Genomic DNA, 27,053 nt, shown 5'->3' on the forward strand with positions numbered 1-27,053 from the left:
TCCTAAGTGCCTGAGTCGATTTGGCTAGTTATTGAACTTGGCCGAGAACTTATGGTCAAACACAAATTATTAGCACCACTAGCATTAAAATCATTAGTTGGCCCCTATATTTATGATCTCAACGGAAATTTATAAGCACTACTAGCATTAAAACCATTAGTTGGCCCCTATATTCATAATCTCAATGGAAAATTATTAGCACCACTAGCATTGAAACCATTAGTTGGCCTCTACATTAATAATCTCACTAGCATTAAAACCATTAGTTGGCCCCTATGTTCATATCCTCAATGGGAAATTGTCAGCAGCACAAGCAAAAGGACTCAATATAAGCAGGATTCCTAAAACATTACATCAACCTGTTTCAGGAAAAGTGCTAGCAAAATCAGAAGGATCCATAAACACATCAATTACACTAAAAGACAAGAGCTGTCTGTTGACAGTGCGCTCAACTATTCGAAGCATTGATAGAAGTATAGGGTCAAAATATTACCCAAGATTTTCAGACAAAAGAAAAGGAACAGATAAGACAAACAATGTACCTGAATTTGTGGATTTGGTTTAGTCTTGCACTATATGGCAATGAGTGACCATGTTGGTAAGCAAGTGTTCAAAGTTTCAAAGCCATATATCAAACAGTTAATAGACAAAATATAGAATGGTATGCGAAACCTAACTAATTTCTATGTACAAACAAGGGCCATAACTGAGCTAAAGTCCTTGTCCTAGGTCAGTAAACTATGAAAGTAAACAAGTGGTCAAAGTTTCAAAGCCATATGACAAACAGATTAGGCAAAATACAGACTGGTATGAAAAACTTAACTGATTTCCAAGTTCAAAAAGGGCCAGAATTTAGCCAAAATAGTTGACAGAGATATGTACTCTTGCCTACAGATGGGAATCATGATGATAAACAAGTGTTAAAAGTTTCAAAGCCACAGGTCAAATAGCTCTGACAAAATGTTGACTTGTATGAAAACTGAACCAATTTCCAAGTCCAAAAAGGGCCATAATTCAGCCAAAATAGTTGACAGGATTATGTACTCTTGCCTACAGATGGAAATCAAGATGATAAACAACTGTTCAAAGTTTAAAAGCAATATGTCAAATAGTTTTGACAAAACATTGACTTGTACAAAAACTGAACCAATTTCCAAGTCAAAAAAAGGGCCATAACTCAGTCAAAATAGTTGACAGAGTGATGTACTCTTGCCTACAAATATAAATCATGATGATAAACAATTGTTCAAACTTTCAAAGCCACATGTCAAATAGTTTTGACAAAACATGGGCTTGTACAAACATTGTACCAATTTCCAAGTCCAAAAAGGGCTGTAATTCCGCCAAAATAGTTGACAGAGTTATGTTCTCTTGCCTACAGATAGAGGCTGTTATAATAAACAAGTGATACAAGTTTTAAAGCCATATGTCCAACACAAAATGTGAACTTGTACGAAAAACTTAAAGATTTCTAAGTCAAAAGGGGCCATAATTCAGCTAAGATCCTTGATGGAGTTATGTACTCTTGCCTAAAACTGGTAATGGTGATGATAAACAAGTGTTGAAAGTTTCAAAGCTTTATCTCAAAAGACTTTGTCAAAAAGTGGACTGGTACGAAAAACTTAACCAAGGTATGACGCCGACGCTGTGGTGAGTAGGATAGCTCTACTTATTCTTCAAATAGTCGCGCTAAAAAACTGTTAGAAGCTTTAGCAGGATCACTAAACACATTACCTCAAAGGAAAGTTGTTAGCAGCATTAGCGTCAAAGCCATTGGCTGGTCCTCCATTGTCTGTAGTAAACATTATAATTGTGTTATTCATCATGCCACGGGATTCTAATGTCTTCACAACAGTTCCTATTGAATCATCTAGCGCTGCAACCATACCTAGAACAGTAACATAGTATTATTTTTTTTTTGTGTGTGTACCTTTTACAATATCCCCTTGCCAAAAATAGCTATATTTTAATGTAAAAATGTTCCCCCCTCCCCACTCCCCAAAAATGAATATTACATTTTCCCTCAAAGAATTTTCATGACCTGCAAGGGTCAATATTCTACTGAAAATCACTGGCAAAGAACATACAAATGATATGCATATCTAAGCTCCTGTAAAGTTTCTTGGAAATCTGGCCAATGTTGTAATATAATTTACCAAAACATCATAAATTTTTACAAAGAGCCATAATTCTACTGAAAATCATTGAATCAGAATATGTCCAAGAAAATACCAAGCCTGGCAATGATCATTCTTAGGAAGTTTGGTGTAATTCTTGTAGATGGTATTGGAGCTGTTGTACAGACAAGGTGAAATGCAACATCAAGCATATAGACACCATTGAATACATAGATCTCCCATCACTGGGTGGGACACATAACTGACTGACAATCACTGTAATGTAGTTAAACATAATTTATGCAAACCAGAAACAAGAGGGCCAAGATGGCCCTAGGTCGTTCACCTGAGAAACAAATCATAACAGTGTAAACATGTTTGACATAGTGATTTCATGGAAACAAATATTCTGACCAATTTTCATTTAGATTGGACCAAAAATGTGGTCACTTGAAGTGTAAACAAGTATTTTCTTCAATCTGACATAGTGACCTAGCTTTTAAGCCAAGCTAACCTATATTCGAACTTGACCTAGATTTGATCAAGGCAATCATTCTGACTAAATTTCATGAACCTCAATTAAAAAATACAGCCTCTATCGCATACAGAACCTTTTTCTTTGATTTGTCCTAGCGGCCTAGTTTTTGATCCCAGATGACCCGTATTCAAAATTGACCTTAATTTCATCAAGGCTATCATTCTGACCAAATTTCATGAAGATCAATTGAAAAATACAGTCTCTATCGCATACACAAGGTTTTTCTTTGATTTGACCTAGTGATCTAGTTTTAACCACAGATGACCCATATTCTAACTTGACCTAGATGTCATTAAGGCAATCATTCTGACTAAATTTTATGTATATCCAGTGTAAAATGCAGCCCCTATTGAGTACACAAGATTTTTCTTTAATTTGACCGGGTGACCTAGTTTTTGACCCTAGTTGACCCATATTCAAATTTGACCTAGATTTCATCCAGACAAACATTTTGATCAAATTTCATGAAGATCCGGTGTAAAATGCAGCCCCTATTGCATACACAAGGTTTTTCTTTGATTTGACCTAGTGTCCTAGTTTTTGACCCCAGATGACCCATATTCGTAACTGGCCTAGATATCATCAAGGCAATCATTCTGACCAAATTTCATGAAGATCAATTGAACAAGAGGGCCAAGATGGCCCTAGGTCGCCTAAGAAACACTCCATAACAGTGTAAAACATGTTTGACCTAGTGATTTCATGGAAACAAATATTCTGACCAATTTTCATTAAGATTGGACCAAAAAATTGGTCTCTTGCGATAAAACAAGCATTTTCTTAGATATGACCTAGTTTTTGACCCTAGATGACCCATGTTCAAACTCGACCTAGATTTTATCAAGGCAATCATTCTGACCAAAATTCATGAAGATCAACTGAAAAATACAGCCTCTATCACATACAGAAGTTTTTTCTTTGATTTGACCAAGTGACCTAGTTTTTGACCTCAGATGACCCATATTCAAATTCGACCTAGATTTCATTAAGGCAATCAACCTGACCAAATTTCATAAAAATCAACTGAAAAAAACAGTCTCTATCGTATACACAAGATTTTTCTTTAATTTGACCTAGTGACCTAGTTTTTGACCTCAGATAACCCATATTCAAAATCGACCTAGATTTCATCAAGGCAATCACTCTGACCAAATTTCATGAAGATCAATTGAAAAATACATCCTCTATTGCATACACAATGTTTTTCTTCGATTTGACCTACTGACCTAGTTTTTGACCCCAGATGACCCATTTTCGAACTCGGCCTAGATTTTATCAAGGTAATCATTCTGGCTAAATTTCATGAAGATCAATTGAAAAATACAGCCTCTACTGCATACACAAGGTTTTTCTTTGATTTGACCTAGTGACCTAGTTTTTGACCCCAGATGACCCATTTTCGAACTTGGTCTAAATTTCATCAAGGTAATCATTCTGACCAAAATTCATGAAGATCATTGAAAAATACAGCCTCTATCGCATACACAAGGTTTTTACGTGATATGACCTAGTGACCTAGTTTTTGACCCCAGATGACCCATTTTCGAACTCGGCCTAGATTTCATCAAGGTAATCATTCTGACCAAAATTCATGAAGATCAATTGAAAAATACCGCCTCTATCGCATACACCAAGGTTTTTCTTTGATTTGACCTAGTGACCTAGTTTTTGACCCGAGATGACCCATTTTCGAACTCGGTCTAGATTTCATCAAGGCAATCATTCTGACCAAAATTCATGAAGATCAATTGAAAAATACAGCCTCTATCGCATACACAAGGTTTTTCTTTGATTTGACCTAGTGACCTAGTTTTTGACCCGAGATGACCCATTTTCGAACTCGGCCTAGATTTCATCAAGGTTATCATTCTGACCAATATTCATGAGAAGAATTGAAAAATACAGCCTCTATCGCATACACAAGGTTTTTCTTTGATTTGACCTAGTGACCTAGTTTTTGATCCGAGATGACCCATTTTCGAACTCGGCTTAGATTTCATCAAGGTTATCATTCTGACCAATATTCATGAAGATTAATTGAAAAATACCGCCTCTATCGCATACACAAGGTTTTTCTTTGATTTGACCTAGTGACCTAGTTTTTGATCCGAGATGACCCATTTTCGAACTCGGCCTAGATTTCATCAAAGTTATCATTCTGACCAATATTCATGAAGATTAAATGAAAAATACAGCCTCTATCGCATACACAAGGTTTTTCTTTGATTTGACCTAGTGACCTAGTTTTTGACCCGAGATGACCCATTTTCGAACTCGGCCTAGATTTCATCAAGGTTATCATTCTGACCAATATTCATGAAGATTAATTGAAAAATACAGCCTCTATCGCATACACAAGCTAAATGTTGACAGACGACGGACGACAGACGACGGACGACAGACGATGGACGACGGACATCGAGCGATCAAAAAAACTCACCTGAGCATTGCTCTAAAAATACAGCCTCTATCGCATACACAAGGTTTTTCTTTGATTTGACCTAGTGACCTAGTTTTTGATCCCAGATGACCCATTTTTGAACTCGGCCTAGATTTCATCAAAGTTATCATTCTGACCAAAATTCATGAAGATCAATTGAACAAGAGCTGTCCGTAAGACAGCCAAGCTCGACTATTTGAAATATTGTCACAGAAGCAGGAAAATATTACCCAAAAAGGTTAAATATCAAAAGAGTTTTAAGTTCAAAAGGGGGCATAATTTGACCAAAATGCATATCAGTTATGGGACTTGCTGCTATCAACTAGTTTTATAACCCCGAAGGCACATGTGAAGTTTCAATTCATTATCTGCATTAGTTTTGGAGATAGACACTCGCATGTAAAACTTTAACCAAAATTTTCTAAGTCCAAAAGGGGGCATAATTTGCCCAAAATACATGCCAGAGTTATGGGACTTGACCCAGTGAGGTTGGTAATTGATCTAGAAAAAGAAAAAATAAGTTTCAAATCTATATGCCTTTTAGTAATAGCTGTATGTACTTGCACGCAAAACTTTAACCAGAATTTGCTAAGTCCAAAAGGGGGCATAATTTGGCCAAAATGAAGGTCAGAGTTATGGGACTTGCTGCTATCAACTAGTTTTATAATCCCGAAGACACATGTGAAGTTTCAAATCAATATCTGCATTAGTTTTGGAGATAGTAACTTCCATGTAAAACTATAACAAAAATTTTCTAAGTCCAAAAGGGGGCATAATTTGCTCAAAATACATGCCAGAGTTATGGGACTTGACCCAGTGAGGTTGGTAATTGATCTAGAAAAAGAAAAAATAAGTTTCAAATCTATATGCCTTTTAAAAATAGCTGTATGTACTTGCACGCAAAACTTTAACCAGAATTTGCTAAGTCCAAAAGGGGGCATAATTTGGCCAAAATGAAGGTCAGAGTTATAGAACTTGCTGCTATCAACTAGTTTTATAACCCCGAAGACACATGTGAAGTTTCAAATCAATATCTGCATTAGTTTTGGAGATAGTAACTTGCATGTAAAACTTTAACCAAAATTTTCTAAGTCCAAAAGGGGGCATAATTTGCCCAAAATACATGTCAGAGTTATGGGACTTGACCCAGTGAGGTTGGTAATTGATCTAGAAAAAGAAAAAATAAGTTTCAAATCTATATGCATTTTAGAAATAGCTGTATGTACTTGCACGCAAAACTTTAACCAGAATTTTCTAAGTCCAAAAGGGGGCATAATTTGGCCAAAATGAAAGTCAGAGTTATGGGACTTGCTGCTATCAACTAGTTTTATAACCCCGAAGACACATGTGAAGTTTCAAATCAATATATGCATTAATTTTGGAGATAGTAACTTGCATGTAAAACTTTAACCAAAATTTTCTAAGTCCAAAAGGGGGCATAATTTGCTCAAAATACATGTCAGAGTTATGGGACTTGACCCAGAGAGGTTGGTAATTGACCTAGAAAAAGAAAAAATAAGTTTCAAAGCTATATGCCTTTAATTGATGGCTGTATGTACTTGCATGCAAAAACTTAACCAAGGTGTGACGCAGACGCCGATGCCGACGCCAGGGTGAGTAGAACAGCTAGACTATTCTTCGAATAGTCGAGCTAAAAATACAGCCTCTATCGCATACATAAGGTTTTTCCTTGATTTGACCTAGTGACCTAGTTTTTGACCCCAGATGACCCATTTTCGAATTCGTCCTAGATTTCATCAAGGTTATCATTCTGACAAAAATTCATGAAGATCAATTGAAAAATACAGCCTCTATTGCATACACAAGGTTTTTCCTTGATTTGACCCAGTGACCTAGTTTTTGACCTAAGATGACCCATTTTCGAACTCGGCCTAGATCTCATCAAGGTTATCATTCTGACCAATTTCATGAAGATCAGTTGAAAAATACAGCCTCTATCACATACACAAGGTTTTTCCTTGATTTGACCTAGTGACCTAGCTTTTTATACCAGATGACCCATTTTCGAACTCGGCCTAGATTTCATCAAGGTTATCATTCTGACCAAATTTCATGAAGATCAGTTGAAAAATACAGCCTCTATCGCATACACAAGCTAAATGTTGACGGACGACAGACGCCAGACGCTGGACATCGAGCGATCAGAAAAACTCACCTAAGCATTGCTCAGGTGAGCTAAAAATCCACCACAAATAACTAAGAAGAAAACATAATGGATTAATAATTAACATTACCAGCAAACAACCTCCTGTGATAATTTTTTATATGTAGAAATCTGTCAACATAGTGTTGTGGAGCCTGTAAGGGATCCCCTCCAGTATTTCCACTGTGTACAGCTTGGTGTGGTAGATACAAAAACAATGGCTGAAACAGAACAACACATTTTACCTTTTCTAAGTAGTTTACTCCATCAAGGACTTAAACTTATCACACTATCTTTAAACATTAAAGAAATTCTAAACAGACATAAGCCATTGTATCCAAACACTTCACCATTATAGAAGGTTTTTCTATAATTTGATCTAGTGACCCAAGATGACCCAGTTTTGAACACGTTCGAGGCAATCATTCTGACCAAGCTTCATTACAATTAGGCAAATAATTGTGGATGTTGAACATAAGATCATCTACCTATACTTATATCTCATCCAGGTTCAGGTGAGACTACAATGTAACAATTAACATGCCCTGCATTGCAGCTTGTCAGTAACGTAGGCGATGCAAAAATAATGAGTAACTACAGCTGCTTTTGAGAAAAGCGAATATCTCCCACAACTGCCTAATCATCTGAATAGTAAAACAAGAGTGGTCACTAATGGTGACAAATGCCCCCGCAGCGCCTTGACCCTGACCTTGACCTTTGACCCCAAAGTCAATAGGGGTCGTGTACTCAATACGTACTATCAGCATGTGAAGTTTGAAGGTCCTGGGTGCAGTGGTTCGCAAGTAAAGTGCCTTCATGCAAAAAGTTAACATTGGCCCGTGACCTTGACCTTTGACCCCAAAGTCAGTAAGGTCGTGTACTCAATAAGTACTATCAGCATGTGAAGTTTGAAGGTCCTGGGTGCAGTGGTTCGCGAGTAAAGTGCCTTCATGCAAAAAGTTAACGTTGTGACGAATGAACTAACGAATGGATGGGCAGTGGAAAACTAATATGCCTCCCTTCGGGGGCATAAAATGTAGACTTCAGGAGTAAGTTTTGGTTCAGTAATTCAAAAGGCCAATTGGTTCAGTAAGTTGTGGTTTAGTGATTCTAAGTGGACTAAGATGAATGGTTCAAGGTTTAGTGAGTCTAGGTGAACTAGGATGAATGGTTCAGTGTTTAGTGAGTCGAGGTGAACTAGGATGAATGGTTCAGTAATTTTTTGTCAAGGGCCATAATTCTGAAGTGCCTGGGCCAATATGGCTAGTTATCGGACTTGGTTGAACGTCTTCAAAGAGGTTATAATAATATTCCATTCAATAACCACAAAGATATAATAAATGTCTAGCCTGCAAAGAAAGTTAAAATGTAACTTTCCTGAAAGTTACATATTTATGGTTAAAACTTGACTGTAATTTTGACAACACTGTCAGTATGCAAATCATGTAAGTTATGTTTTTTTTATTATGTTGAGAGACTGTCCTTTTGTCAAAATTTACCTTTGTGTTGTGGTATCATCTTTGCTGTGTATGCTGAAAGACCCATCATTATGTAAGTCAAACTTACTTCTGTCTAGTATCATTGCTGGCATGCTGACGACTCTTATGTAAGTCAACTTTACTCCTGTCTAGTATCATGTTTGCTGTGCATGCTGACAGACCATCATTTTAGCAATTACCTGTCTAACAGTTGCTGGTATGTGAAACCATCATTTGTAAGTCAAATAACTTCCTGTCTAGTATCATGCTTGCTGTGTCATGCTGACAGACCCATCATTATGCAAGTCAAATTTTACCTTCCTGTCTAGTACCATGCTTGCTGTGTATGCTGACAGACCCATCATTATGCAAGTCAAATTTTACCTTCCTGTCTAGTATCATGTTTGCTGTGTATGCTGACAGACCCATCATTATGCAAGTCAAACTTTACCTTCCTGTCTAGTATCATGCTTGCTGTGTATGCTGACAGACCCATCATTATGCAAGTCAAATTTTACCTTCCTGTCTAGTACCATGCTTGCTGTGTATGCTGACAGACCCATCATTATGTAAGTCAAACTTTACCTTCCTGTCTAGTACCATGCTTGCTGTGTATGCTGACAGACCCATCATTATGTAAGTCAAACTTTACCTTCCTGTCTAGTACCATGTTTGCTGTGCATGCTGACAGACCCATCATTATGTAAGTCAAACTTTACCTTCCTGTCTAGTACCATGTTTGCTGTGTATGCTGACAGACCCATCATTATGTAAGTCAAATTTAACATTCCTGTCTAGTATCATGCTTGCTGTGTATGCTGACAGACCCATCATTATGCAAGTCAAACTTTACCTTCCTGTCTAGTACCATGCTTGCTGTGTATGCTGACAGACCCATCATTATGTAAGTCAAATTTTACCTTCCTGTCTAGTACCATGCTTGCTGTGTATGCTGACAGACCCATCATTATGCAAGTCAAACTTTACCTTCCTGTCTAGTACCATGCTTGCTGTGTATGCTGACAGACCCATCATTATGTAAGTCAAACTTTACCCTCCTGTCTAGTACCATGCTTGCTGTGTATGCTGACAGACCCATCATTATGTAAGTCAAACTTTACCTTCCTGTCTAGTACCATGTTTGCTGTGTATGCTGACAGACCCATCATTATGTAAGTCAAACTTTACCTTCCTGTCTAGTACCATGCTTGCTGTGTATGCTGACAGACCCATCATTATGTAAGTCAAACTTTACCCTCCTGTCTAGTATCATGCTTGCTGTGTATGCTGACAGACCCATCATTATGTAAGTCAAATTTTACCATCCTGTCTAGTACCATGCTTGCTGTGTATGCTGACAGACCCATCACTATGCAAGTCAAATTTTACCTTCCTGTCTAGTACCATGATTACTGTGTATGCTGACAGACCTATCATTATGTAAGTCAAATTTTACCTTCCCGTCTAGTACCATGTTTGCTGTGTATGCTGACAGACCCACTATTACATGTCAAACTTCTACCATCCTGTCTTGTAACATGTATTTCAATTATGCTGAAAGCAACATCAAATCACAGTTTTACCTGCTTGCCTGGTATCATGTTGTTGACAGCCTAGGCACGCTTTAAGTAAATTTTTATACCTTCTTGCCTGGTGTCATGTTATTTGATTATGCTGACAGCAACACCATTCTTGAAGTCAAAATTTTACCTTCCTGTTTGCTGATTATGCAAACAGCCCACACATTTTACTAGTAAAAATTACCATCCTGTCTGGTATCATGTTTGTTGATAATGTTAACAGCCCATACATTGTGACATTGTGCAAGTCAAAATTTTACCTCCCTGTCTGGTATCATTTTGTTGATGCTGTTAATTTTTTTTTACCTCCCTGTCTGGTATCATGTTTGTTGATAGTGTTAACAGCCCATACATTGTGCAAATCAAAGTTTTGCCTCCTAGTCTGGTATCATGTTTTTTGATAATGTTAACACTTTACCAATAAGTAGAAGCCCTACCTTACTTGAACAAATCATGTTTGTTTTACTATTGACAGTTTCAGTCATAAACTTTCACATTTTTACCAACCTGGGAGGTATCATGTTTGTTGATTATGTTGACAGCCTCTACGGTAAACAGATCAGTAGAATACAAGTTGGTTTCATTTCGTATCAGATCTAAATTCCGTCTCCAGTCTACTCCCCAGTATTCCTGTAGTTATGAGAAGCTTTAATGACATACCGGTAAGTTCAGATACTTACAAAATATACAGATCTGGAAAACTGAATTGAATAGTCAGAGTTAAGAAAATATCTGACACATAAACCTTACAAATCTGATACTGAGGAAGGAGACTTTAGTTACAAATCAACAAATATGTTTTCAGGAAAAAAAAAAATCTTAGCTATGCTTTGTTTTTGTTGGGTATTATGCCACACTGATACAATTATATAGTTCATATGGCAACCTTCCAGGTGACGGCAAAGGAAGATCCCCAGGCATTATTTTATCATAGGCCAGTACCTTGGTAGAACCACACTCAGTGACTGACTTTCTGTAGGCCAGCTGAATGGCTTCCTCACATGACAGAATTCTACACCCTCAGTGAGGTTTGGAACCCACAGCAGTGAGGAGCAAGTGATTTGAAGTCATCAACCTAAACCACTAAGCTACGTAATAAATCCTTTGTACAGAGGAAAGACAATTCCCGAGGACTGATTGAACCCTAAGACAGATTGTACTTGAGGTCAGACCGAGGTCTGTACCCTAAGACAGACTGTACTTATGGACAGATGGTACCTGAGGTTGGACTGAACTTGAGGTCAGACTGTGCCTGAGGTTAGACTGTACCCAAGGACAGACAGTACCTGAGTTTAGACAGTACCAAAGGACAGACTGTACCTGAGGTTAGACTATACCAAAGGACAGACTGTACCTGACTTTAGACTGTACCCAAGGACAGACCATGTCTGAGGTTAGACTGTACCCAAGGACAGACTGTACCTGAGGTTAGACTGTACCCAAGGACAGACTGTGTCTGAGGTTAGACTGTACCCAAGGACAGACTGTACCTGAGGTTAGACTGTACCCAAGGACAGACTGTACCTGAGGTTAGACTGTACCCAAGGACAGACTGTACCTGAGGTTAGACTGTACCCAAGGACAGACTGTACCTGACTTTAGACTGTACCCAAGGACAGACTGTACCCGAGGTTAGACTGTACCCAAGGACAGACTGTACCTGAGGTTAGACTGTAACCAAGGACAGACTGTACCTGACTTATGACTGTACCCAAGGACAGACTGTACCTGACTTTAGACTGTACCCAAGGACAGACTGTACCTGAGGTTAGACTGTACCCAAGGACAGACTGTACCTGACTTTAGACTGTACCCAAGGACAGACTGTACCTGACTTTAGACTGTACCCAAGGACAGACTGTACCTGAGGTTAGACTGTACCCAAGGACAGACTGTACCTGAGGTTAGACTGTACCCAAGGACAGACTGTACCTGAGGTTAGACTGTACCCAAGGACAGACTGTACCTGACTTTAGACTGTACCCAAGGACAGACTGTACCTGACTTTAGACTGTACCCAAGGACAGACTGTACCTGAGGTTAGACTGTACCCAAGAACAGACCGTACCTGAGGTTAGACTGTACCCAAGGGCAGACTGTACCTGAGGTTAGACTGTACCCAAGGGCAGACTGTACCTGAGGACAGACTGTACCTGAGGTTTGACTGTACCCAAGGACAGACTGTACCTGAGGTTAGACTGTACCCAAGGACAGACTGTACCTGAGGTTAGACTGTACCCAAGATTAGATGTAACCAAAGTGCATGTAAACACTGTTCAAATCTTTTTCCTTAAAGACTTAAATATGTCAGAATCATGATAAAGTACATAAAGCATGCTGAAATGATCAATGAAATTATGAAAACTTCAACAAGGACAGACTGTACCTGAGTTTAGACTGTACCCAAGGACAATAATTTGATAAACACAAGTGCTAAATCAATTTTGAGTTACAGTCGGTGACCTTCAAGCTTTTAAAAGTAAAAAATCCCAAAGTGCCTACATTATTTCAAGTACAACAGGCACCTCAGTAGAACAACAGATCTTTCTGATGGCTTCATCACACAAACTCTTGAGCACTGCTTCAACCTACTGTGGTAAAAGGCAATTGACTTTGATCTGACCCTGAGCCGGCCACAAAGACCCCCCCAAATAAACTTTGAAGAGGGCTTTTGACAACGTAATGGAAAAGATAACTTGTTGACAGAAGCTACAAGAATAATAAGCAGGAAATGCAACCAATAAAACTGCTGCCAATACCACAAATACAACATACTGGATTAGCTTCATAGGTATGGTCAAAATAATCTTCACACCCCTGGTAGTACCCATAATGAGATTCGAACCCTCGCAATGTCGGCAAATATTGTTCCGCAAACATTCCCAGGTGCCACTGTTGAGATAACAAAATAAAGAAACCAAATCAGATTTAAAAATACAAAACTGTGATAATGTTACTCTGTCTGAAACGGAAAGAAAAGATTTTATTAATTAAAATTAAATTTAACTTCAAAACTGTAGTTTTGTGTGTATGTTTTATATCATTTCTTTCTCTCTATTTGTAACTGGAATATAATTCTTTTTCTGTTAGGAAAAATTTGATTATTAAATTTTTGGGTAGATGCAGCTTACCAGTATCATGGCATAAGCCAGAGCCCCAAAAAAACAGTCCTATACTGCTCACTCGAGACGACAAAATTTGACCTATCTGGCCTTTATCAAATATGAGTGCAAACATGGCAAAATATGGTACTGTTAAATTAACATTACTTTTGAACATATTACTGTTATCTTGCCAGTAAAATAAGCTGTAATAGATCTACTAGGTACCGGGTATACAAAATCTGTGTAGGAATGGTGTTTCAATGACAACTTGCTTTTTTTATTAATCAAGGGCAAGCAAATTTTGACCGTCTTATATACCAATCTAGTCTATAATAAAATCTGAGATTCATATACATACGTATTCTGTCTATATATTAGAAAGATTTGAATGTGTAAAAATGGTTTAGAGTATAAATATGGTTAAATATGGCATTATAAATCAAGAGCTGTAATTCTATATGAATTCTGTACAAGTTTAGTTATGATGTTTTAGAAATGCTAAAACTCCAGTGAAAGGGCACAATTTGTATATGGAAGGAAGGATAAAAGTGAGGCTATAAATTAAGACAGAAAACTCAAATTGTTTGTAAAATCTTTACATTATCAAGACATATCTTTTCAACAACATTTTTTATTTATTAATAGTGTTCATGAAAATTTTAAATTTTGTTTATGTAAAATTATTTGCCTATAAATAATATGAAATCAAAGTGCATGTAAACACTGTTCAAATCTTTTTCCTTACGGATTTAAAAAATATGTCAGAATCATATTTAAGGACATAAATCATGTTCTTTTTTAAATCATATATAAGCTTGACTAAATATATTGAATCAAGAGTTAACAAAATTATGTTTCATCAAGCTCCTTAATATCCCTCTTAGGGCTTTAATGCAGTTTGTTCAAATGCTTCACAGAAATTTCAAGATAAAGCATGTGTACATTTATATATTTTGTAAACAGACTAATGCTGCTACCTTATTCCCCTGAAATAAAAGCAAACCACTTCAAAAACAGCACGTAAGAATGTAACATGTTGATTAAATATACAGTGGCACCTGGGGGTCTGATAGATCTTAAAACATACAAATAAAATATTCAGCCTACCCAATATAATAGCAAGGTACTTCAAATGAAGTCCCATATTCATCAACGTTCCAAAGTCTTGTTTTACATTTTGACTTTAAGGGGGCATGCCTGCAAATGATTGCTAGGATTAAAGGCATTGACCTCCAGCTCGTACAACATCAAAAGAGAAAAATTTTGGATATCAGAAAATTATTCCTATATTTCTTAAGAAGGTTTAAAACTTGGTTACTGACAGATTATAATTATGTTATGGAAACAGTCAAAACAATTAGTTTTCTTTAATAATTTTTCCATTCAAAACTGAAAAAGTATTTGATTATCATACCAGATTTATATAGCGCCCTTTTCATGATAAAAACGTTCAAGGGCACTTTACATATGTAGCTGACAATTCCATGAGTGATCAAGTCAAATTATAGTAAAAATCAATATCATTTAATCTAACAATATGTGCAGCTTATATCCCTTAATTTTCTACATGATCAATACAAGTATTTTTTAATAAATAATCAAGAACATAGTTCATTTTGTTTTTCACTTTTAAACCGCTGAAGCGATCAATGAAATTATGAAAACTTCAACATCTGTCTACAGGTGTTCCTACTGAAAATTGAGGGTTTTTTTCCCCCCAAATTATTGTATATTTGAAATGAACCTTAAGTAAAGAACTGACATTGACAAAGTTTTTAATCTGAATAAATGATAATACATCAAAATTTTGAACAGTTCTTATGAAAAATCATAAGCAACTAGTATTCTAGTCTAAAAAACTTTCTTGACTTGAATTTTGCAGTATATATTTAGCATGCACTGTATAAGTAATATTGTAATACCTAACTTGTATATTCTATTCCATATTTAAAAAGAAGTCATCCTGTCTGTGTAACAGTATAGAATGGTATAATGACTGGCAAAACTGTACATAACCTCAACTGTCCTATACACAGACATTTCTTTTATGATGCCAATCTTGATGCAAATTTTTCAAACATGATACTGCAGAAACAGAATCTTCCTTCTGTATAAAATAACAATTAAGGTCAATATGCAAGTTTACTGACCAGGCAGTGAGACAAAAAATGTCATACAGACTTGAGTGGAAACTAGAGCTATCACCAAATGTGATTCATACCCCCACCAAAAGCATTGTTTGAAAAAGGTTATATTTGAAATTAATGACTCAAATGGTAGATGAATATTGCACAATAGCTTGGGCCTGTGTTAAAAAATATCAAATAATAAGAGAGGTACAGATAAAGTGTATCAAAACACTATATAAGTATAATTCTAAGCAAAAAGGGGGCATAATTCATGAAATATTGGTGCAAGAGTTATGCACCTTGTGTCATATGATGTGGGTGATGATGTGGAACAACTACTTCAAGTTTGAATAAAATGCTTTCCATATTAACTGAGATATAGTGAAAATGCATCAAAATTAACCTTAAATTCCAAGGAAAAGGGGGCATAATTCATTAAAAACTGGCATCAGAGTTATGCACCTTGTGTCACATGATGTGGGTGATAAGGTGGAATATTTATTTCAAGTTTGAATCAAATCCATTTAGTAATAACTGAGATAGAGTGAAAATGTATCAGAACTTAACCTGAAATTCTAAGTAAAAAGAGGGGGAGGGGGGGGGGGCATAATTTATGAAATATTGGTGTAAGAGTTATGGCCTTTGTGTCATATGATGTGGGTGATGATGCTGAACAACTATTTTAAGTCTGAATCAAATCCATTTAGTAATAAAACCCTTCCAGGCACATAGAAGTTATGGAGCAAAAACCAAATATCTAACCTTTGACCTTGAATTGTGACCTTGACCTTTGACCATCAGACATAGGTGATGTGTTCAACATGTCATCTGGTCTTGTGGAAAAATAATGTAAAGTTAAATTAAAATCCTTCCAGGCATATAAATTTCGGGACTGGGCGGGATGCGACATGCCAAACTGACTCCTATATAGCCCTCACAAACATGTTTGGTGGGGATATAAATATCCAGTGTACTCCAGATTTTAGCATATAACCAAAATAAAGAAGACAATCCTACTAAGTAAGCTTTTTGCAAAAACTACTTCTCTGAAAAATATGCTCTTACAGGTGTACACTCAGTCATATGATCAAAATAATCGCCATGTCCTAGCAAATAGCCATAGTGGCTTTCAAACCCACGATACGTTGGTGTAAAATCCCAGGCATAGAACCCCAAGTGCCACTGAAAAGTAAGGAAAAGTTAGGCTTTCTATACACAGCAAAAATTGGCCAAAAACAAAGTTATCTGATGCAATCTTTTTAAAATCAAACTTTGTATTTTCATTCAAACATCTATGACCGAAAGGATTTTTATTCAAATTTTGTCACAAATAAAACACACCAAAATTGAAATTTCCAATTATTATGTCAGCTGACAGGTCTAGAATGAAGTAAATTAAAAACAGGATAAACTTTGTTTTAGCCTCAGAAAATAAAATACATGTATATAAAGTGGAACCTTTCTAAACTGGACCCCCTGAACTATCGTCTATGTCTTGAATAAGCTCCTTCTATAAAAAGTAACCCCTGTAGACTGTAAACCTATTGAAGCATTTACTGTTTCTTAGGTTCTGAGGATGCTTCATTTAGAGAGGTTCCACTGTACAAATATCAAATGTCCTTTATAACTGGGTATGCTCTTCATTTCTACAGAAAAAAGTCAACAGAAGTACATGGCAGAAAGGCAGAACATTATCGTTTTTTGGTTGTCAAAATGTCAAAAAGTTTTCTGGAAATACATGGATAAATGTGGAAATATGGCTCCATCTCAAACTTTGAAAATACTATGCCAATGCGATCACTGACAGACACAGAAATGTTTTTGCACATTCAAATTTTTCATCAAAAGCTTGTTTGGAGCAAGTATTTATCTAACCTTGAATCTCTTTCACATCAAAAAAGACAGATTTCAACTTTGGAATGAAAATTTTTCAACTTTTTCTATCAAAATACAACTAACAATTTTAGCATAAAGCCCATGAGGACCTTGTACAGTAAAACAATATTATTCATTATTAATGTGCTCATCTTAATACTGCATTTACTATCAAACCTGTGTTAACATAGTTCTGTATGTTTATTAAACCGGAAGTAATGGCATTAACCGTTTTTATTTATCCGGATAACATAAAAGTCAGGACTAGGAATACGGAAATAAATATAGTTTTATGAATTAATGGCAACACGTGAGTAAATTAAATTTTATGAAAGAGGCAATGTTACTGTCTTTCTAAAGATAAAATACGATATTGAAACGTTTGACACATTAAATAATACCAAATATTGTCTTAAAGTTAGCCTGTAATGTGCAGATCTCTTAAATTATGGGCAAATATATCAATAACAAGCACATGGACCTATACATTTCACTTCAACATATTACAGACCATACATTAATGTAGTCTCTGAGAAATTTTATTAAAATCAACACTGTAGAAAAATTCTATTTGCAAAAATCATAAAATGCCATAAATTTGTGATTTTCCCCATAGACTCCAATTATGAAAACTTGATTAAGGTCCAAATTTTTCAAACCAGTCTACCAACAAGAGTGCCAGAATGTCACAATATATGCCCTTCACAGCAAATTTCTTTACACTAGCACCTGTATTTGCAAATGGAATTTTAATTTTGTGGTTGTTTAGTAATTATTGTAATTCTTTTGTTTTTCTAAATCCACAGAAAAACTCCTTACCAGGTAGAGATACCTTAAAATACACCTAAAATTTGAAAGTAACATCTATGTTGTACCACAGAAAAGTGGTCTTGGTTTTTCCCTACGGTCAATTATAAAAAAGTTACAATATAAGTTATTTATAGTAACAACTAAGGGAAGTTAATTTTTAAAAAAAAAATATTAAAAAAATCCAAAAACAAGAGCTGTCTCCATAGGATGATACATGCCCCCGATGGCACTTTGAATGAATAGTTATGGCCGATGTTAGAGTTTAGGACCTTTGTCCTGGGTCTTGCACGCGACACGTCGTCTTACTGTGGTACACATTCATGCCCAAATAATTTCAAAATCCATGCATGGATGACAAAGATATGGACCGGACACGAATGCACTATCATGAAAAATGACCTTTAACGTCTAAGTGTGACCTTGACCTTTGATCTACGGACCTGGGTCTTGCGCGCGACACGTCGTCTTACTGTGGTACACATTCATGCCAAGTTATTTGAAAATCCATCCATGGATGACAAAGATATGGACCGGACACGAATGCACTATCATGAAAAATGACCTTTAACGTCTAAGTGTGACCTTGACCTTTGAGCTACGGACCTGGGTCTTGCGCGCGACATGTCGTCTTACTGTGGTACACATTCATGTCAAGTTATTTGAAAATCCATCCATGGATGACAAAGATATGGACCGGACACGAATGCACTATCATGAAAAATGACCTTTAATGTCTAAGTGTGACCTTGACCTTTGAGCTACGGACCTGGATCTTGCGCGCGACACATCGTCTTACTGTGGTACACATTCATGCCAAGTTATTTGAAAATCCATCCATCGATGACAAAGATATGGACCGGACACGAAAATTGCGGACAGACTGACAGACCGACAGACGGTTCAAAAACTATATGCCTCCCTTCGGGGGCATAAAAAAAATTGTAAGTCCACACAAAAATCCTAACAAGGTAGAGAAAGGTCATAATACACCTCAAAATTGGATGTAACATGCATGTTGTACTACAGAAAAGTGGTCTCGATTTTTCCCTACGACTAGTAATGAAAAAGTTACAATACAAGCTATTTATAGTAACAACAAAGGGAAGTAATTCTAAAGGAGGGACCTGCACATGACACTTCGTCTCATGATGGTGTACAATTGTGCCAAGTTACATCAAGATCCCTCCATGCATGAAGAAGAAATGATTCGGACAAAGTCATTCTTGTATCTGATCTTTGGCCTCTAAGTGTGACCTTGACCTTAGACCTAGGGACCTGGTTCTTGCGTATGACACTCCGTCTCGTGGTGGTGAACATTTGTGCCAAGTTACATCAAAATCCCACCATGCATGAAGAAGAAATGCTCCAGACAAAGTTTTCATTCTTGTATCCTTTGACCTCTGTGACCTTGACCTTAGACCTAGGGACCTGGTTCTTGCGCAAGACACTTTGTCTCATGATGGTGAACAATTGTGCCAAGTTACATCAAAATCCCTCCATGCATGAAGAAGATATTCTCCGGACAAAGTCATTCTTGAATTTGACCTTTGACCTCTAAGTGTGACCTCGACCTTAGACCTAGGGACCTGGTTCTTGCGCATGACACTCCGTCTCATGATGGTGAACAACTGTCAGTCTGTGCCAAGTTTCCTCAAAATCCCTAAATGCATGAAGAAGATATGCTCTGGATAAAGTCATTCTTGAATTTGACCTTTGATCTGTAAGTGTGACCTTGACCTTAGACCTAGGGACCTGGTTCTTACGCATGACACTCCGTCTCATGATGGTGAACAATTGTGCCAAGTTTCATCACAATCCCTCCATGCATGAAGATATGCTCCGGACAAAGTCATTCTTGAATTTGACCTTTGACCTCTAAGTGTGACCTTGACCTTAGACCTAGGGAATTGGTTCTTGCGCATGACACTCCGTCTCATGATGGTGAACAACTGTGCCAAGTTTCATCAAAATCCCTCCATGCATGAAGAACATATGCTCCGGACAAAGTCTGTGGACGCCGCCCACCCGCCCGCCAGGGGCGTTCCCATAATACATCCCGTTTTTCAAACGGAAAAACGGGCGTATAAAAAGTCAAGCACATGATCCTACCATTTTTATTTACCAAATTTTATGAGTATACTCTGAAGTTTTGAAAAATCAAGGATTAGACAAATTCTACATTATAAAAAACTTTTGATTCAAATGTGCAGAACTACCTTAATCAATCAGATGAGGCAGCAACATAATCTGGCTGCTAAAGGCAGATGGCTGCTTAAAACAAGTTGAAATTTAAAGGAAAAAGGTCAATTTATGACGTTAACAGACATACTACTTCATGCAAGTAGCTGCTTCATAAGGTGACCACTAAGACTGGTTCAAATGTTATAATCAGAAATACCTTTCCAACAATGTGTGTTCTATATCCTAATTCTTTAAACCACTGCGGCATGATCTTTTCTTCCAAAGGCAATCCATACTTTTCTGATGAGTATATAACACTGTGTTGCAAACCTGATTAAGTTCAAAAATGATACTTATAAAGCCTTGTTTAACCAGAATGGCATATATACCTAGGTCTACTTACCATCCATTCACCATATGGGTGTTTTCCCCAGAAGAAGAGTTTTAGTCAGAGGATTAAATGCAAGATACAGAAGATGTTTCAGTTCCACAAACAGCCCTGGTTCTTTAGATGACTTGCATAAAACACCAAACACACAGTACAATTGACAGACAGAATTTTAGTTGCAGGAGTGGGGAACAGTACCCGAGATCCCTGATGTTAGTTGGCTGGCTTCTTACTTCTGAACCACTTGAAATGGGGACAAAAAAGTTCATTTTTAAATGACAGCTGGATTAAATCACCCGATGGACAAATAAATCTCCTGGTGGAAATCCCTGACAAAATTAGCAAGTACTGTATCATTGACTAACAATTAAATGACTGACTGACGGTGGTGAAAGAATAGAAATCAGATGTATCATGTTACATTCATGTAACAGCTAAAATAAGATACATGTAAAAGCTGAAATGTTTCACTGTGGACAATTAAATAATTCCAGTAAATTCAGTCATTTTGAGCACAATGCCCAGAGAATTGTCAAAGTATCTCAATGTTGTCTAATCAGATATCATTTTACATGTGAATGTAATAGGTTAAACCAGATCATCGCCAGAATTCATTCATGTTGGAAAAAAATTTGTCCCAGATCACATCATTGGTCATTTATTCTTGATTGTTTGAAAGCCATGATAATCCATTTTACATACTGATTTAATAAGGATTTGATGCCAAAATAAATTATCCAACTTATTCCACAGCCTTGCAATTACCTTCAGATAAACGATTTTTAGAAATTTTTTGGAAGATTTTCCGATGTACAATCAAGTAACCCCTGGGGCGGGGCCAATTTTAACCCGGGGGTCATGATTTGAACAAAGTTTGTAGAAGACTACTAGGCAATGTTACACATCAAATATCTAAGATCTAGGCCTTCTGGTTTATTTTTAGCAAATTTATGAAGTTTTCCCTATGTACAATCAAGTAAACCCCTGGGGCTGGGTAAATTTGACCCTGGGGGGTCAAAATTTGAACAAATTTTGTAGAGGTCCACTAGGCAATGCTACATGTCAAATATCTAAGCTCTAGACCTTCTGGTTTATTTTTAGAAAATTTTGAAGATTTTTCTATGTACAATCAAGTAACCCCATGGGGAGGGGTCAATTTGACCCCGGGGGTCATGATTTGAACAAGTTTTGTAGAAGTCTACTGGGCAATACTACATGTCAAATATCTAAGATCTAGGCCTTCTGGTTTATTTTAAGAATTTTTTTTAAGATTTTCCTATGTAAAATCAAGTGACCCCTGGGGTGGGGTCAATTTTGACCCAGGGGGTCATGATTTGAACAAGTTTTAAAGAGGTCCACTAGGCAATGCTACATGTCAAATATCTAAGCTGTAGGCCTTCTGGTTTATTTTTAGAAATTTTTTGAAGATTTTCCTATGTAAAATCAAGTGATCCCAGGGGCGGGGTCAATTTTGACCCAGGGGGTCATGATTTGAACAAATTTTATAGAGGTCCACTAGGCAATGCTACATGTCAAATATCTAAGCTGTAGGCCTTCTGGTTTATTTTTAGAAATTTTTTGAAGATTTTCCTATGTAAAATCAAGTGACCCCAGGGGCGGGGTCAATTTTGACCCCAGGGGTCATGATTTAAACAAATTTTGTAGAGCTCTAGGCCTTCTGGTTTATTTTTAGAAAATTTTGAAGATTTTTCTATGTACAATCAAGTAACCCCATGGGGCGGGGTCAATTTGATCCCGGGGGTCATGATTTGGACAAATTTTGTAGAGGTCCACTAGGCAATGCTACATATAAAATATCTAAGCTCTAGGCCTGCTGGTTTATTTTAAGAAAATTTTTGAAGATTTTCCTAGGTAAAATCAAGTGACCCCTGGGGCGGGGCCAATTTTACCCCGGGGGTCATGACTTGAACAAAGTTTGTAGAAGTCTACTAGGCAATGTTACATATCAGAAACGCTTTTCAGTGTTTCCCACCCAACTAGAGGTGTACTGGTCAGGAACCCAGGCAATCCTTGCGTGTATCAGTGCTATACACTGGGCACGTTAAAGAACCAGACTGTCTATTCGCAACGAGCTAGGCTAAGTTAGCCGGACAAGCCTGTATCTGATTTCTGATCTCCCTGTCGTGGGGGCTTTGTCTCACTCTGTCCCTCTGGTCAGATCGCTCTGTGTCTGTACTAGTAGAGGATGAATTATGCGCCCTGTGTGGCTGCATTTGAACTATGTAAAGCGCCTTTAAACGTGAAATTGATCATGAAAAGGGCGCTATATAAATCTGGTATAATAATATCAAATATCTAAGATCTAGGCCTTCTGGTTTATTTTTAGCAAATTTATGAAGATTTCCCTATGTACAATCAAGTAACCCCTGGGGCTGGGTCAATTTGACCCTGGAGGGGGGGGGGGGGGTCAAAATGTGAACAGATTTTGTAGAGGTCCACTAGGCAATGCTACATGTCAAATATCTAAGCTCTAGGCCTTCTGGTTTATTTTTAGAAAATTTTGAAGATTTTTCTATGTACAATCAAGTAACACCATGGGGCAGGGTCAATTTGACCCCGGGGGTCATGATTTGAAATTTTTTTGTAGAGGTCCACTAGGCAATGCTACATGTGAAATATCTCAGCTCTAGGCCTTCTGGTTTATTTTTAGAAAATTTTTGAAGATTTTCCTATGTAAAATCAAGTGACCCCTGGGGCGGGGTCAATTTTGACCCCGGGGGTCATGATTTGAACAAATTTTGTAGAGGTCCACTAGGTAATGCTACATGTCAAATATCTAAGCTCTAGGCCTTCTGGTTTATTTTTTTAAAAAAATTTGAAGATTTTCCTATAGAAATCTATGTAAAATCAAGTGACCCCTGGGGCGGGGCCAATTTTACCCCGGGGGTCATGACTTGAACAAAGTTTGTAGAAGTCTACTAGGCAATGTTACATATCAAATATCTAAGATCTAGGCCTTCTGGTTTATTTTTAGCAAATTTATGAAGATTTCCCTATGTACAATCAAGTAACCCCTGGGGCTGGGTCAATTTGACCCTGGGGGGGGGGGGGGGTCAAAATGTGAACAAATTTTGTAGAGGTCCACTAGGCAATGCTATATGTCAAATATCTAAGCTCTAGGCCTTCTGGTTTATTTTTAGAAAATTTTGAAGATTTTTCTATGTACAATCAAGTAACACCATGGGGCAGGGTCAATTTGACCCCGGGGGTCATGATTTGAAATTTTTTTGTAGAGGTCCACTAGGCAATGCTACATGTGAAATATCTAAGCTCTAGGCCTTCTGGTTTATTTTTAGAAAATTTTTGAAGATTTTCCTATGTAAAATCAAGTGACCCCTGGGGCGGGGTCAATTTTGACCCCAGGGGTCATGATTTGAACAAATTTTGTAGAGGTCCACTAGGCAATGCTACATGTCAAATATCTAAGCTCTAGGCCTTCTGGTTTATTTTTTTAAAAAAATTTGAAGATTTTCCTATAGAAATCTATGTAAAATCAAGTGACCCCTGGGGCGGGGTCAATTTTGACCCCGGGGTCATGATTTGAACAACTTTAGTAGAGGTCCACTAGGCAATGCTACATGTCAAATATCTAAGCTCTAGGGCTTCTGGTTTTTGAGAAGAAGATTTTTTAAGATTTTCCTATGTAAAATCTAGTGACGCCGGGGTCATGATTTGAACAAATTTGGTAGAGGTCCACTAGGCAATGCTTCACACCAAATATCTAAGCTCTAGGCTTCTGGTTTTTGAGAAGAAGATTTTTAAAGTTTTTCCTTTCGGTTCCCAGAATTCTGCATGGAATTCAATTCTTTGAAAAAAATTTGTAGAGCTTCACCCAAGGAACATTCCTGTGAAGTCTGGATGAAATTGGCCTAGCGGTTTATGAGAAGATGTCATTTAAAGTAAAAGTTTACGGATGGACGCCGGACACCGGACGCCGGACGGTGAGTGATCTTTATAGCTCACCCTGAGCCTTTGGCTCTGGTGAGCTAAAAATTTCTAGCCAGGAAGTACAAACTTTCTAAAATAGGTGAAAATGGATGTTGTTTAGGAATTTACAGTATCATGACTATATTACTCTAACCAATTACATTATTAGTATATGACTAGATGAAAACTACTTTTATTGGATAGAAAATAAATAACCACACACATACATAGATGTACAGCATGCTAGCAAGCTATATAAACAAACACACATGATACTGTCTGATTTTTAATGACCTGACTTTGGCCGCTCAATTCTGACAATAAGAATACTCAGCCTTAAGTCTACAATTTCTTTTTCTCAAGTTATGATGTCCTTTTTTTTGCTACTTCAAATGTTTCGTACAATGAGATATTGAACTGTGATATGATTTTGATATTGGTGCTGGTTTAGTTCGTATAAAGTTCAAAGTGTAATAGTTTGAAGTGCTTCTTTACTTTTATACACTAAGTAATGCAATGACAGGCAGTTAACCGAACTAGTGTGTTTATGGATTCCCATATTCTCTGCAAGTACCTGCCAAACTTCCCAACATGAACTGGGTAACTCAGGACATACTGTCTTTTGTCAAACTGCTATGGAAGCAATATTTTTCCATAAACATCAAAATATTTGAAGGATAATTTGCTCAAACTTGAGGAAAACATACTTGCTGGTCTAAAAATTGAATTTATTGTTTGGATATAAAATACCAAAATCAGACAATATATGCACAATTAAGGGTAAGAACAAGTAAGACATACACTACAGAGCAAGACCTTTATACTTCAGGACAGTGTACCTTTCCAACCATATGGGTTCTATATCCTAGTTGTTGAAACCACTGGGGCATAATCTTTTCTTCTAGTGGAAGCCCATATTTTGCAGCACCCACTATTACCCCTCTTTGTAAACCTATAAATTTATATTCTTTCATTCACTGTAAAACAAGAGGCCCACATAGGCCTGAGATGCTCATCTGAAGAAGATCTCAACCATATGACTTTTCTTCTGACAAAGTATGGTGAACAGTTAATTAAAATAAAAGTTACATTAAGTTTTTTCTATATTTTTCTGTTACAGCTGAAAAATGCATAAACATTAAAACAAACTTAATGATAAGAAGTTATTTAAATATTTTTCTGTTTCTGACTCTGGTGTCCCCTAAAAGGGACAAAGTGTCCCAGTTAAGTACATTTGGCATAAGACCTAATAATGATGCTACTGGCACCAAGCAGTTCATAAAAAAATGTTGTCTGAAGGTATTTCTATTTCTGTAGCTCTAGTGGCCCCTAAAAAGAGCAAAGTGCCTCCATTTTAACACATTTTTGAGAGGACCTAATATATTGATCCATCAAGCTGTTCATGAGGAGAACTTTAAAGGTATTTTCAAGTTTAGTCCTTGTAACCCTTAAAACGGGCCTAGTGCCCCATTTGAGCAACATTAGGAGAGACCCTTACAATGATGCGACAGACCAAGTTTGATGAAAACCCATCTGGTGGTTCATGAGAAGAAGTCATTTAAAGGTATTTCTATGTTTACCTTTAGTGTTTTACCCTATAAGTGGCCATGTGCCTCAAACCTTGGAGAGAACCATTTAATGATGCTACAGACTGAGTTTGATGAAGGTCCTTCAAGCAGTCCATGAGAAGAACTTGTAGGAAGTTTCTATATGCAAAGAGCTTGGCTAAGTTAGCCAGACATGTCTATATCGAAAGGATTTCTCTCTTCTCTGTTCTTGGGGCTTTCTCTTCCTCTGTCCCTTTATGTCTGTACTAGTAGAGGATGAATTTGGTACCCTGAAAGGCTGCATTTGTGCTATGTAAAGCACCTTTGAATGTGTTTATCATGAAAAGGGTGCTATATAAATATGGTATAATATATATTTAGTATGATGCTACCAAATATGGCTCCCCTAGGTCAAATATAGCCCCGTCCTGGGGGTCACATGGTTTACACAGACATATATATATAGGAAAAAGTTTGAAAATCTTCTTGTCCAAAACCACAACGCCTAGGGCTTTGATATTTGGTATGTAGCATCTAGTGGTCCTCTACTAAGTTTGTTCAAATTACCCCCTAGGGTCAAGTATGGCCCTGCCACGGGGGTCACATGGTTTATATAGACCTATATAGGGAAAAACTTTGAAAATCTTCTTGTACAAAACAAAAGGGCCTTGGGCTTTGATATTTGGTATGTAGCATATCTTGTAGTGGTCCTCTACCAAGAATGTTCAAATTATTCCCCTGGGGACAAATATGG

The 27,053-nt window shown here is 37.1% G+C and overlaps 1 protein-coding gene across 10 annotated transcripts in view; it reads right to left on the reverse strand.

Annotated features, from left to right (window-relative positions):
* LOC123559558 (arylsulfatase B-like) overlaps positions 1 to 27,053 on the reverse strand; it is a 62,437-nt gene that overhangs the window by 10,296 nt on the left and 25,088 nt on the right. For 3 of the 10 annotated variants that reach the window (XM_053552570.1, XM_053552571.1, XM_053552572.1), the window contains 6 exons: positions 20,634 to 20,746; positions 16,616 to 16,732; positions 13,093 to 13,209; positions 10,825 to 10,947; positions 7,351 to 7,480; positions 1,735 to 1,888 (listed from right to left, as the gene is read on the reverse strand). In XM_053552570.1, coding sequence (XP_053408545.1) covers positions 1,735 to 1,888; positions 7,351 to 7,480; positions 10,825 to 10,947; positions 13,093 to 13,209; positions 16,616 to 16,732; positions 20,634 to 20,746 — 754 coding nt within the window. Of the gene's footprint in view, positions 1 to 1,734; positions 1,889 to 7,350; positions 7,481 to 10,824; positions 10,948 to 13,092; positions 13,210 to 16,615; positions 16,733 to 20,633; positions 20,747 to 25,591; positions 25,705 to 27,053 lie in introns of all 10 variants that reach the window. The other 7 variants (XM_053552573.1, XM_053552576.1, XM_053552577.1 and 4 more) reach the window with 7 other exon arrangements.

This window comes from Mercenaria mercenaria, chromosome 10 (assembly GCF_021730395.1).
Source record: "Mercenaria mercenaria strain notata chromosome 10, MADL_Memer_1, whole genome shotgun sequence".
Lineage (NCBI taxonomy): Eukaryota > Metazoa > Mollusca > Bivalvia > Venerida > Veneridae > Mercenaria > Mercenaria mercenaria.